Source organism: Centrocercus urophasianus, unplaced genomic scaffold (genome assembly GCF_019232065.1).
Source record: "Centrocercus urophasianus isolate 14NV4802_14NV808 unplaced genomic scaffold, USGS_Curo_1.0 seq_18, whole genome shotgun sequence".
Taxonomy (NCBI): Eukaryota; Metazoa; Chordata; class Aves; order Galliformes; family Phasianidae; genus Centrocercus; species Centrocercus urophasianus.
This window is the reverse complement of record NW_024884733.1, coordinates 20,260,414-20,272,869: the sequence shown is the minus strand read 5'-3', so window position 1 is coordinate 20,272,869 and position 12,456 is coordinate 20,260,414. Positions and strand designations below refer to the sequence as shown.

General features: G+C 51.4%; 1 protein-coding gene across 2 annotated transcripts; it reads left to right on the top strand.

Annotated features, from left to right (window-relative positions):
* The first annotated feature begins 27 nt into the window (after positions 1–27).
* Positions 28–10,927, top strand: LOC122160679 (E3 ubiquitin-protein ligase HECTD3-like). 2 transcript variants are annotated; one of them, XM_042819471.1, is made up of 21 exons: positions 28–363; positions 981–1,141; positions 1,809–1,901; positions 2,203–2,338; positions 2,788–2,903; positions 3,193–3,306; positions 3,764–3,846; positions 4,204–4,369; positions 4,834–4,915; positions 5,835–6,017; positions 6,666–6,718; positions 7,054–7,118; positions 7,547–7,650; positions 7,973–8,092; positions 8,444–8,533; positions 8,903–9,109; positions 9,437–9,566; positions 9,815–9,889; positions 10,121–10,202; positions 10,317–10,388; positions 10,642–10,927. In XM_042819471.1, exons 1-21 carry the CDS (start codon positions 43–45, stop codon positions 10,724–10,726), a joined length of 2,538 nt encoding a protein of 845 aa, XP_042675405.1. In that variant the 5' UTR covers positions 28–42; the 3' UTR covers positions 10,727–10,927. The 2 variants fall into 2 exon arrangements, with proteins under 2 accessions (XP_042675405.1, XP_042675406.1); XM_042819472.1 differs by lacking the exon at positions 10,642–10,927 and adding an exon at positions 10,541–10,635.
* The last annotated feature ends 1,529 nt before the right edge of the window (positions 10,928–12,456 follow it).

The following is a 12,456-nucleotide window of genomic DNA, read 5'->3' as shown; positions in this document are numbered from 1 at the left end:
TCACTCCTGACGCCGGTGCGCGGCTCGGAGGTGCGGAGCGCGATGCGGGCGGGCGGAGAGGCTCCGCACCAGGTGCTGGGCCGGCTGCGGTTCCTGCTGCAGTGCAGCGAGTGCTTCCGCAGCGCCCGGCCGCTGCCCGCCGCGCTGTGCTACGTGCCCCGCGAGGTGCAGTACAAGATCTGCAAGGACCCCGCGGCCGCCGCCTCGTCCCGCAGCCTGCTCAGCGTCTGGGACGGCCCCGGGCCGGCGCGGGGCTCCAAGCGGGCGGCGCGAGCCACCATCGAGGTGCGGAAGGGCGGCTGCCTCCGCGCTACGGGCGAGGAGTACTGCAACGGCGCGGGGCTGTGGGTGAAGCTCAGCAAGGTAACGGCCCCGCGCTGCGTGGCGGGGCGCCGGGCCGAACGCGGGGCGGAGGGCGGCTTGGGGCCCGCGGTGGCTGCGGAGGGGCCCGGCGCCCGGAGCTAGGGTGGAGGGCCGACCCCTGTCGGCGCCTCGCTTCCCCCGCCGCCTCCGGTTGTCCTCCGGCCGCCTCCCTCCCTGCATCGTCGCTCCTATCGCCGCCCCGTGCCCCCGTCCCTCCCGGGCGCAGGCCTTGGCGACGCCGTGAGGCCCGGGGCCCTGCGTGTGGGTTCGTTCCCGTGGAATCGTGCTGTCATTCAGGATGGAAACGATCTCTGAGATCTCCCAGTCCGACCCCACCCCTGCATGCCCAGTGAGCGCATCCCCGCGGTTGTGGAACACCTCTGGGTACGGTGACCCCATCACCTCCCTGTGCAGCTGTGCCGCTGCATCGCTGCTCTTTAAGAGCAGAAATTGTTCTTAATATCCAGCCTGAACCTTTCCTGGGGAGACTTAAGGCTACTGCCTTTCATCTAATTGCTGTTACCTGGCAGGAGAGCCCAACCTCCGCCTTACCACAACCTCCTTCAAGGAGTTGTAGAGATCCAGGGGTTCCTTACAGGATCTATTTTCCCCTACAGGAGCAGCTGGAAGAGTACAAGAGCGGCTGTGATCTGGAGGAAGGCTGGGTCCTGGTGTGTAAGCATGCAGAAGGAGGGGACAGGCTGGTCCCAGTTGAGTCCACAGAGAGGATCCAGAGGCAGCAGCAGTTGTTTGGGGTTGATTACAAACCTGTGATCAGGTATGGGGTTGTGGCTCACATCTACCCTTCCACATAGGTTGTGGAAAGTGATATGATTCCCAGGCTGCTTTATAAGCACGTGTCTAGCATCTTGCATTCCTTGTAGCTGGGAAAGGTGCAATACGCAGGAAACCTCAAAATCTGTCTCCAGAGTCTGACTTAGTCTGACTTAGAAAAGAAATCAAGGTTTTGCTGCCTACAGTGAGAAGCTGGAGAAGCCTTAAACCTGAGATCCCTATTTTAGAGCCTTGAGCTTATTTGTAATCTGAGCCTACTGTCTTTATTTGATGTCGGTTCCTTGCACGTGTGAGAGCAGAGAAGTTCTCATCTGCTCATATTGTGCTGCTTGAGATTTTGATGTATTTTCCCTCGGTTCTTTGTGTTCTGGACTGAAAAGTCCCAGCCTGCTTGGCCGTTTCTTGTATTAAAGTGACGCAATAGGGAACGCAGACATGGAGTTACTCAGTTCTGCTTGGTCATTTTCACCAATGCAGCTGGGGCTATTGACTGGAAGAAGTAAAGACTGCCTGAACAGAACAGGCGTGTGATAAGGATATGATGGAGGATGAAATGTGGTGTGGCTTTAAACCCGAATCTTCCCCTTCCAGCTACTTTTCGAGTACCTGCTTTTTTTCCCCTGGGATTCTCTCATTCCATCTTGTTTCAGGTGGGAGCAAGTGGTGGATCTGACTTACTCCCTGCGCCTGGGAGCAAAACCCAAGCCCATGGACCAGGATGAAGCTGCAGTAGAGAAGCTTCGGTAGGAGCTGTTTCATGGTGTCTGCACACTTCAGCTGTGGGTGGGTACAAGCTGCTTTCTCTCCCTTGCTGCTCAGACAGCCATCTCTTGTAAACTGGGGTGTGGAGCAAGACAGGCAGTGGAGAAGCTGAGCTCTGCTTAACACAGTCTTGTCCTAGATAAGTCAGCATGAACCAGAAAACAAGATGAAGATCAAGGCAGACATGGGCCTACCCATGTCCTGACCCATTCACCTGGCAGGGTTTGATACAGCCTTGCTGTCCCTGGGTCTCTAAGATCATTAACCTCTTTGTCCTGGTAGGTTTGTGCCTCCAACATGGACTTATGAATGCGATGAAGACCTAGTGCATTTCTTGTATGATCATATTGGGAAGGAGGATGAGAACTTGGGCAGCGTCAAGCAGTATGTGGACAGTATTGATGTCTCTTCCTACACGGTGAGCAGTTTGTAGGGTAAAGGGACAGGGCTTGATCAACCCTGCTGTGCCATGGGGCTGGGGAGTGTGCGTAGTGGGTGTGCTGTCCTTCTCTGGGATGGGCTGGTCTGTGTTATGTGGATGTGGGGGATAAGGTGGAGTCTTGGAAGGGGAATGCAGCCCCTGGATGAACTGTGCAAGCTGTGGTCTGATAAGTAAATACTAATGCTAGCTGCTAAGCTGATTTTAGGGAGAGTTTCATGCTCTTGTGCGTGTGACATCACAGCACCTTAGCAGGCCAGCCCCAATGTTTTGTGCTGTCTGTGCTCCCCGTGTCTACCCTGAGGCCAGCAAATAGGAACGGGCCAGTTTGATACCCTCTGGCTCTATGATTCATGACAAAAGTAGCCACTAAGGAGAAACAATCCTATCCCTCTCTGACTTTCTCCTCATTCACCGTCCTTTTCCAGGAAGACTTCAATGTGTCGTGTCTGACGGACAGCCATGCTGACACGTACTGGGAGAGCGATGGGTCGCAGGGCCAGCACTGGGTGCGGCTCAACATGAAGAAAGGCACCATTGTCAAGTGAGGCATCTCTCCCCTGTGTGCTGGCTCACTGCTGGGATGGGCACTGCAGCCCCTGCGCTGTGCATGAGTCCATCGTGGTGGCCCTAGGTTACTGTGCCCTCCCTGCTCCTCGTCCTGTGCTCTGGCTGTGGGTTTGAGCAGCTCTTAGCCAGTGTTGTCACAGGTTCCTAGGGTTCTCAGTGCCATCTGCATGTGCTTGGTACAGGTGTGGCCAGGCCGTGAGGGAGGAGCAGTGGTAGTTGTTCAGAAGCAGAGCTCTCTCTTCATTTCTTGTTTCCTTTTGCAGGAAGCTCCTGCTGACTGTTGATACCACTGATGAGAACTTCATGCCCAAGCGCGTCGCCGTGTACGGGGGTGAGGGGGACAATCTGAAGAAACTGAACGATGTTGGCATTGATGAGTGAGTGGATGGAGGTGGGAAGTGTAGTGTGGCCCTTCCGAGGGCTTGAGGCACTGGGCATCCCAACTACAGGTTGTCACGCCAACTGCAGCCTCATTTTAGCGGCTCAGGGCCTTGGGAGAGGCATTTTCCATCTCTCCAGTCTAACACTTTGAAACCCCATTCCCAGTTCCTGCAATCCTGGCCTTTCAGATGGGGGGACTTGCTGACGGTTAGCAACTGGCACGGCTGGGTTAATTCAGAGAGCTGTGCTGTCTTATTGAACAAGACATTGCCTACGCCTGAGGTAACAGGAGGTTTGGATATTCGTGTGAGCTGTGTGGCACTGCTGGTCTGGGTTTCTCCTGCAGCCTCCCGTTCTAAAGGATGCAACTTTTTCCTTACAAGCAGCCGAATGAATTTTGACAGGTTGGGCAAGGGAACAGCTCTGCAGCCTCTGTCTGTGCTGTGCTTGCAGGAGTTACATTGGGGATGTGTGCGTCCTTGAGGACATGACAACACACCTGCCTGTCATCGAGATCCGGATTGTGGAGTGCAGAGGTAGGGCTAGGAGTTATGGCCACATCTATAATGCACCTGTGAGATACTGTACAGTGAGCTTATTTCTGCAGCTTGTCCTTGGCCAAGTACTCCAGGGCAACTTGAGGATTTGCAAGCCTTGTGCTTTCAGCCTGTTTTTCTTTTCCTTGCCTCTGATTTTGTTGTTTTTTTTTTTTTCCTCTTCTTTAAATTCCTCATTTCCGCACAAAGGTCTTTCAAACTCAGTGCTCAGCCCCAGAGCTGGTGAAGCTCGTCATGCTCCTAGTGCTTCTACTTGGAGATGGTACTGACGTGCTGCAGCTGGAAGGCTTACTTTCTTGTAGGCTTAGCGTATTATCTGTGGTCTTCCTTTGGCAGATGATGGGATTGATGTTCGCCTTCGTGGCATCAAAATCAAATCCTCCCGACAGAGGGACTTGGGGCTCAGTGCCGACATGTTCCAGCTGGCCAATTTAGTACGCTACCCCCGCCTGGAAGGGACAGACCCTGACCTGCTGTACCGGAGGGCAGTGCTCATTCAGAGGTACTGTATGGGAGCGCAGGGGGCGTACGGTGGGGTGGTGCTGTCTGCAGTGATTGGTGCCCTCTGCAGTGCAAGTTAAGGCTGGGAGCTCAAAGCTCAGGGACTCCACCTGGAATGGGCATCCTGGGCCTTGGAGAAAATAGCAGAGGTTTTCTTGGGTAGCTTCCATACGTTTTTAAGAGGACTCTTGCAGCTCAAGTGCAACGTTCTGTGTGTTGCAGGTGCAGCATATCTGTGTTGTGGGGGAAATAGGGGGGCAGATGCACACAGAATCCCTTGCAAGGGGTGTGTAGTTGCTGCAATGGGAATTTAGTGCTACAGGCTCTGAGATTTAAAACATCAGTGACTTGTATTTGGATCAGTTGTTACTTTTCTGTTTGTGTCTGGAGTGCCTGGCCTGGAATAGGTTTGTGAAGGTCCCTTTCCCTTCAGGGTGTTGCAGTACCTTCTTCTTTGGGATTTAGGTTCATCAAGCTCCTGGATAGTGTCTTGCATCACTTGGTGCCAGCCTGGGACCACACTGTAGGCACATTCAGCAAACTCAAGGTGAGTTCCTCTGTGTCTTGTGAGGCCTCCATGAGGCAGAGCGATTGCACTTGGGCTGTGGCGAGGGAGACAGGCAGCGTTTGTTGCTTTTAAAGCAGCTCAAGGGAAATACCTGGCTGAGCTCCTTTCATTAAAGCTGTGAAAGGCGATATTGTTTTGAGACTGTTTTCCTGCTAGAACACTGATGTGGAAATGTTGTAGCTATGCAGTGAAAAGAAGAATGAAACCAAGGCTCTGGGGGTGAGAGCACATCACCCAAAAAAGGACTCAGAGCGTAGCTGCACTGGGTGTGTGAGCTGGGCATACGTCCCCTCGTAGATCCCAGCCCAGCACACTCTGTTCCCGCACTTGCTGCCAGCAGTTTTGAACTGGCTGTGTCTGGATGGCAGGGCTTCTTACCAGTAACTACTTTCTGGCTTTTGATTCGTGTCTTTCTCGTAAGACTCAATCATCCTTCCAGTTGTCTGTTTTCCTCACATTCTCTCTCAGAATGTGCCGGGCACTGCTAGGGTAGTCCAACTGTGTGTGCTTCCAGGCCTAGTGCTTTAGAACACTGTAATCCCTGTGCCAGCTTAGCCTAAAACCCAGAGTGTTTAAGGATTCTTGTTTGTCTAGCAGAGCTTGGTTTCATTACAAGTAGGAGGAATAGTAAGACTCTTGTTCTGGTGAAAGTGAGGGAGAGTCCAAGCAACATTAGAGTGTGAGTATCAGATGACTGCTGATGGAGGGAGAATTGGGCTCGGTCTGTCTCTTAAGCCAGAAAGGAAAGTCTTTGGAGACAGAAGATCAGCTAGAGAAAATACTGTTGAGGAGAAAGTGGCTGTGTGTGGGAGGTTGTGGTTCTGGGGAGAACCTAGGAAGTAGGTAATGTGCTTTGGGCGCTGGACACTTCTGACGTTTAGAACTTACCTGTTGGCAGCATATCAAGCAGTTCTTGTTGCTGTCCAAGAGGCGCACGGCTCTCATTACACAGTGTCTGAAGGATTCAGAGACAAGCAAGCCCAACTTCATGCCACGGCTCTACATCAACCGACGTCTGGCTATGGAGCACCGAGACAACCCTGCCTTGGATCCCAGCTGCAAGAATGCTGTCTTCACTCAGGTATTTCTCCTCCTGGAGAGGAGCTCATGCTTTGAGGAGAGTGGAGCATCCTGAAACCAAAATGAACCAGGGGGAGGTGGGTGGAGGGAAGAGCTTGGGAGCTAGAGTTACCTGGTGACTTCAGGTCTTCTTTATGTGACTCCTAGGCTCTACAATTACATGTGCTGATGATCTCTTATCCAGGAATATCTGAATATCAGAGCTGATGTCTTTGTTCTGTATTAGGCTTTGTTGTTGACATGTTGCTAATGCAGAACATAATGATCTTATTGCACTGAAAGGACAGTAGACACTTCTGTGACAATAATAATGCAGCTGCACACAGTCCTGTGGTATTACAGCAATTCTAATATTCCTCTTGTAGTTCTCCCTCTGCCTCCAAAAGATCTATTGCTCAATGTGTGCACAAACAGTTTTCAGTGTGCAAATGCATTCAGTGTACCTCTGAAGCTAGGAAGCTGCAAGTGGTGTAAAATACTGTAATTATGTCATGTTTTCAAAAGTGAAGGGCCCCTAGGCCTCTTAGGGATCAGCTTCAGTCAATATTTAAGGGTTTGAAACAAACGAGATTCCTTCCAATTTCCAGTCTTCACTTGGCACCATTTCTTCTGGAGAGGGGATACCAGCTTTGATCTCTACTTGTTGCAGGTGTATGAAGGCCTGAAGCCCTCTGACAAGTTTGAAAAGCCTCTAGATTATAGGTAAGCCACATTGGGTGTAGGGAGGGGATCATGCAGTACTGGGAGCATGTCCTCTTTAACAGCAGGGTGTTTGGCAAGCACCTGTGTGCCCTTTGTGCCCTCTGGAGAGGGTTTGCTAGGTCAGGAGCCAGCTCAGACATGGGATGAGGGCCTGTTCTCCCAAGGTGTTTCCTCCCTTCTGAGATTGCTGACTTGAGACTGAGGTTGTCTTAAGCCCAGGCTGCTATGCCCTATGCCTCTGGCTTCCTTGCTCTGCCTGCTGCCTCCTCAGTTTCTCCTTGGATCTGAGTGCACAGAGCACCCCCAGCAATTCAAGCCTGCCTGGTTTTCTACAGGTGGCCGCTGCGTTACGACCAGTGGTGGGAGTGCAAATTCATCGCAGAGGGAATCATTGACCAAGGTAGGGGATGTGTGGGCAAAGGGGCAGACTTGGGCAAAGGGGCAGACTTGGAGGTTGACGGTGCAGTTGTTGCTGCAGGGGCTCTCATTTGCTCCTGGTGTTATTGCTGCTGGAGGAGAAAGGGAAGGCAGGTCACCTTGTCCTGCCACCCTCTGCAGTGCTGTGCGTGAGGAGTACTGCGTGCTGACACTGGTGTCAGACCTCCATTAGTCACTAGCAGCAGCTTTGACAGTGGCTGTCCTGCATGGGCCAGGCAGTGGTGTTACTTCTATTGTCTTGTTTCCCCTGGTGCCTTAGGGCTGTGACAGGAGTCTGCTATTTAGCTCTGGACTTTGTTGGATCAAAACCCCTAATCTTGCTTCTGTGCTCCTGAGAGTCAGCACACAAGCAGTTTTATCACTAAAAATGCCATTCTTCTGGGATTGCAGGTGGTGGTTTTCGGGACAGCCTGGCAGACATGTCGGAGGAGCTGTGTCCCAGCTCAGCAGACACTCCTGTGCCCCTGCCCTTCTTTGTGCGCACATCTAACCAGGTGCTGTGGATTGGGATGCTTGAGGCAGAAAGTGGAAAGTGCCCAAAATTGTGCCTGACAAAGCAGAACTGTTCGTATCCCCCTTCATGCCTGAGATGTATATCTTTGCTAGTCCAAAGCCTATTCTCATTAACTACAAAAGACTGAATATGTTGCTTTGTGACATCTGGTTTTAGGACAAGTTGATAAGTGCCTTACTAGGAACATTGCCACGGAGATTGTGGGGTTTAGCCCTCTTCTGTTGTGGAAAATTCCTAGTGTCACTGCAAGAGCTGCTTGTAGTGCTTCATGCTGGGCTGAGTGTTGACCCTTATGCTTGTAGGGTAACAGCACTGGAGAAGCCAGGGACATGTATGTCCCCAACCCCTCCTGTAAAGACTTCCCAAAGTATGAGTGGATTGGACAGATCATGGGAGCAGCTCTGAGGGGCAAGGAGTTTCTGGTGAGTTTTAAACCCCATCTGTGTGGAGGTTTGCCACAAAGGGAATTGCTAGTCTTCTTGTGCCACTTGTTCAGCAGGAACATGGGAAGGTCCCTGTGATCATGCACTGGGACAAAAAGTGTCTGTCAGGGTTTGGGGCTGAGAGCTCACAGCCTGAATTTGGTGAGATGCTGCAGAGAACCTGAGGGAGGGGGTCTTGTCTCTGCTCAGTTCTGTGTAGGCCAAGGTACCTGATGAGCACTGCATGTAGATAGGGAATGTGATGGAACCTCCACCGTGGTTGAACCCCATCTCTATGCTTGAGGCTATCTCCTTTCTCACAAACTCAGCAGAACTGCCGTTCTCCTTCAGGTCTTGGCTCTTCCTGGCTTTGTATGGAAACAATTAACAGGGGAGGAGGTCAGCTGGAGCAAAGACTTTGCTGCGGTGGACTCGGTGCTGGTGAGAGGCTGGTGAAAGGCTGTGCCTATGTCTATTCCGTGTGACACTCTGCAAGCCTGTGATTTGTGTACTTGTTCCTGTGTTGTACTTGCATTTTCCAGTGATGCGTTGACGAAAAATGCACAGAGAGGGCATTATTAGCATTTAATACATCTCACAGCTGATACAGACAAAGCAGTGCTGACTCGCTTTCAGCACACACAATGCCCCAAGGTCTGCTAAAGCAGCAAGTGCAGCTGTAGGGCAGCATATCTCATGCTGCATTATTGTCTCAGTCATTCTAGCCCCTGTCTGGGGAAAGCAGATGATGAGGGACCAGGTATATTTCTGCCCACTGGGCATCTCTCTAACAAGCACTCATCTGGGCAGGTGAAACTCCTGGAGGTGATGGAAGTGATGGACAAAGACACTTTTGAGTTCAAATTTGGGAATGAGCTGACCTACACAACAGTGCTGAGTGACCAGCGCATGGTGGAGCTGATTCCCAATGGCAGCAACACCGTGGTCCGTTATGAGGACCGTAAGGAGTTCATCCATCTGGTACAGAAAGCTCGACTGGAGGAGAGCAAGGAGCAGGTAATGCTCTTCCATAGTGTGAGTGGCCACTGAATTTCCAGAGACAGCCAGTATGTGTAGTGCTTAATGTCCCTGTGCTCGTTAGTGCAATAGCACACAGTCCTTTAGGGTGGTGGATGGCAACATAAGAAACAGAATTTTATTCCCAGCTCCAATACAGGCTTCCTAATTGAACTGGAATGTGTTTCTTTGGGATCCTATTCCCCTTTGCTGGTCCCATGGAGCATGGGAGCAGTCACTTGGCTTCAGTTCAGTAGCACTTGGGCTCAACCCTGAACCAGGAAAGTAGGCAAGACACGCTGCTCACCTGCCTTGCTTCTTTTTCAGATCATGGCTATGCAAGCTGGGCTGTTGAAGGTAGTACCCCAAGCTGTTCTTGACCTCCTCACTTGGCAGGAGCTGGAAAAGAAAGTCTGTGGAGACCCTGAAGTCACAGTTGATGCCCTGAAGAAACTCAGTAAGTGAAGGCCCTCTGCTGAAAGCTCATTCCCTGAAAGCAGAATGACTGTCTTCCTTCCCATGCTGGGCCAAGGGGGCTGTGGGAGGCACATAGTAGCTTTTACTATGATGACAGAGTGGGTCTGTGCCCTTAGTTGAGTGCTAACAGGATCAGGAAGGGTCCATGGATATGCACGGGATGCCGTGCTCTAATTTGTCCAGGAGGAGCTGAGATCTCTAAAACTCCTTTTCTGTATCCTCTGGCAGCTCGCTTTGAGGACTTTGAGCCACTGGACACCCGCGTTCAGTACTTCTGGGAAGCACTCAACAACTTCACCAATGGTGAGTGATTTGCTCTGCCACTGCACATCTCCTCATGCTGTGACAACCAGGCTTCACAACCCCTAAGTGCTGGCTGGGAACTGAGGGATTGAAACCACCCTCGTTGCTGCCCGGGGAACAGATGGGAGCCAAGCAGAGCAAGCTGCTGGGACAAAGGAGATACCTGCAAGTGGCTGTGCTTGATCTCATATTGCCCTGGCATCTGTTGATACCTTTGTTCTCCCTTCACAGAGGATCGCAGTCGCTTTCTCAGGTTTGTTACTGGCAGAAGCCGCCTCCCAGCACGGATCTACATCTATCCTGACAAACTAGGGTGAGTCTGTTTCTTTTTCAGACTGCAAGGCTAATGGACCAAACGAATCTGTGGTCTGCTCTTTTCTTCCTTGTTGGTTTGTTGATTCTAACTAGTTTGTCACCTTTCCTCAAGCTCTGAGACAACAGATGCATTGCCAGAGTCATCCACCTGCTCCAGTACCCTCTTTTTGCCCAACTATGCCACGTAAGTGTTGCAGCTTCTCTGCCACTGGGGGATTCTGTGTCTGGGCTCTCAGCCTCTATGCTGACCCACAGAGCCCCATTGCTTTACCATGCAACAGCGTCATGTGGCTACTGTGATTTTTTTTTTTTTATTTTTTTATTTTTTTTGAGCAGCTTTTGAAGCATAGCCTTCATCTTGTCATCTCAGATGCAGAAAAGGCAACTCCTTCTTGTCTTTTTTTTTTTTTTTTTTCTTTCCCCTCATCCCTCCCTAGAGCCAAGGTATGTGAAGAGAAGTTACGCTATGCGGCCTACAACTGCGTGGCCATTGACACAGACATGAGTCCATGGGAGGAGTGATGTTGCAGCCTGACCAAGCAGCATGGACAATCACTTGACAAAACCATACAATGGGAAGAGCTCCCTTGTTCCCCCGGGTTATGTGTATATATAATAAACATCTAGGTCTGAAGCCTGGCTTCCTGCAGTGGTAACCAGTACCACTTTGGACACAGACATTTGGAACTGGCTTGGAGTGTAAATGTTATTGCAGTAATGAAACCCTGTTCCCAGCCCTCATTCATCAGAAAGGCCGGGTAGGCTTCATGCAATGAGTTTCTTTTCCCAGTGTTCCCATTGCAGCTCCATAACTTACTCTTGCTCTTCCCAGGCTGTGCTGTGCTCTGCTCCAAACAGAAGTGGGTAGGGCTACAGAGTTGCATGGCAGGTTGTGGTATGGGACAAAGAACTGTGAGCTGCAGCTGAGAGCATTTGGTGTACAGAGGTCACTGTGCCCTAGCCCAAGTGTCCTGACTGCATTCCTTTGCTTTGTTCCTGCTTTCCCATGAGGTCATGGACATGAGATCATTCATCTAGGCTTGAGAAGTGAAGCAGACCGGTGGTGGGTGCTGCAGGGGTGCCTTTGGCCACCAGGTGTCACGACAGGCTTGCACAGTGAGAATGTGGGTGCTGTGGGGTGCTATTATGTCACACAGAACCTGTCACCACCCGTGGTTCTCTGCACCATTGCACAGCAGCAACTGCTGGGGGAGCTGCTCCCCTGCAGGAGATGGGAATGATTTGCTTTTCTCCCTCTCTATAGTCTTCTGATTCTGCATTCTGCCCAGGGCATGCTGGTAGCCTAGCAGCTGTTCTCCCAGGCTCTTTGAGCCTAAAAGCCTGTGTTACAATTAATCTGTTACGGTTCTCATGGAGATGTGCAGGCAGGGCCAAGCTCTTCCAGACAGCAGAGGTGGAAGCAGTATCAGGCAGAGCAGCACGGGCCTCTGCTCCTGTCTGCCATGGGAGGAGAGGTGTAGGTGTGGGGGGAGACAGCCTTCACCCCAGGAAGAAGAAGAGAAGCTCTGTGTGTTTCTGAGTTTGGAGCAGGTCAGTATGTGACCAGGCAGTGGGCAATGAAAGCTTTACGACATCAAACCGTTCTTGGATTTTTGCAGCCCTGTGCAGGACTGGTGCTTGCCACTGTGAGCTGCCCATGACAGTCTGCTTTTACACCCCAGCTTCATCTTCAGTCTGAGAGCTGCTGGTCCATCGCTACTGAGAGCCACTGAGTCACTTGTGCTGGAGTGGGGCCAGTGCTGTGAGTTAGGATTTATCGTGTCTGAGCACATCATGCCTTACTCCCTTCTGTTGGAATCTGTCATTCAGAAATTGCTCCTGGTTGTAAATGAAGTCATTCCACTTACCAGTTTTCTTGGAAACTGCCATTATTCCCAGAACTGCTGAGGGGCTGCACTGAAAGGAATGTAGGATCAGCAGAGCCCAGGCTTGAGGTCTCCTTGCATTGCGGTGAGTGGAAAGAGCATAGGGTGAGTAGGAAATTCCCTTTTGGCAGCCCTGGCCTGTGGCAGAGCCTTCCACACATGATGTGCTGGGTGCTAAGCCCTGTCTGCTGGAGGGGTTTTTTTGTAAATCCTAGAGTTATCTCAAAACTGAGCTCTATGACTTTGCAGCTGATTGCAGCAGTAAAGTATGCACAGGGACGGGGCAGTGTGTGATACCCTTCTGCTTTGGTGGCTGAGTCACAGCCCAGCGTGTTTGCTTTTAAGTCATCATGAGTGAGCTGGTGG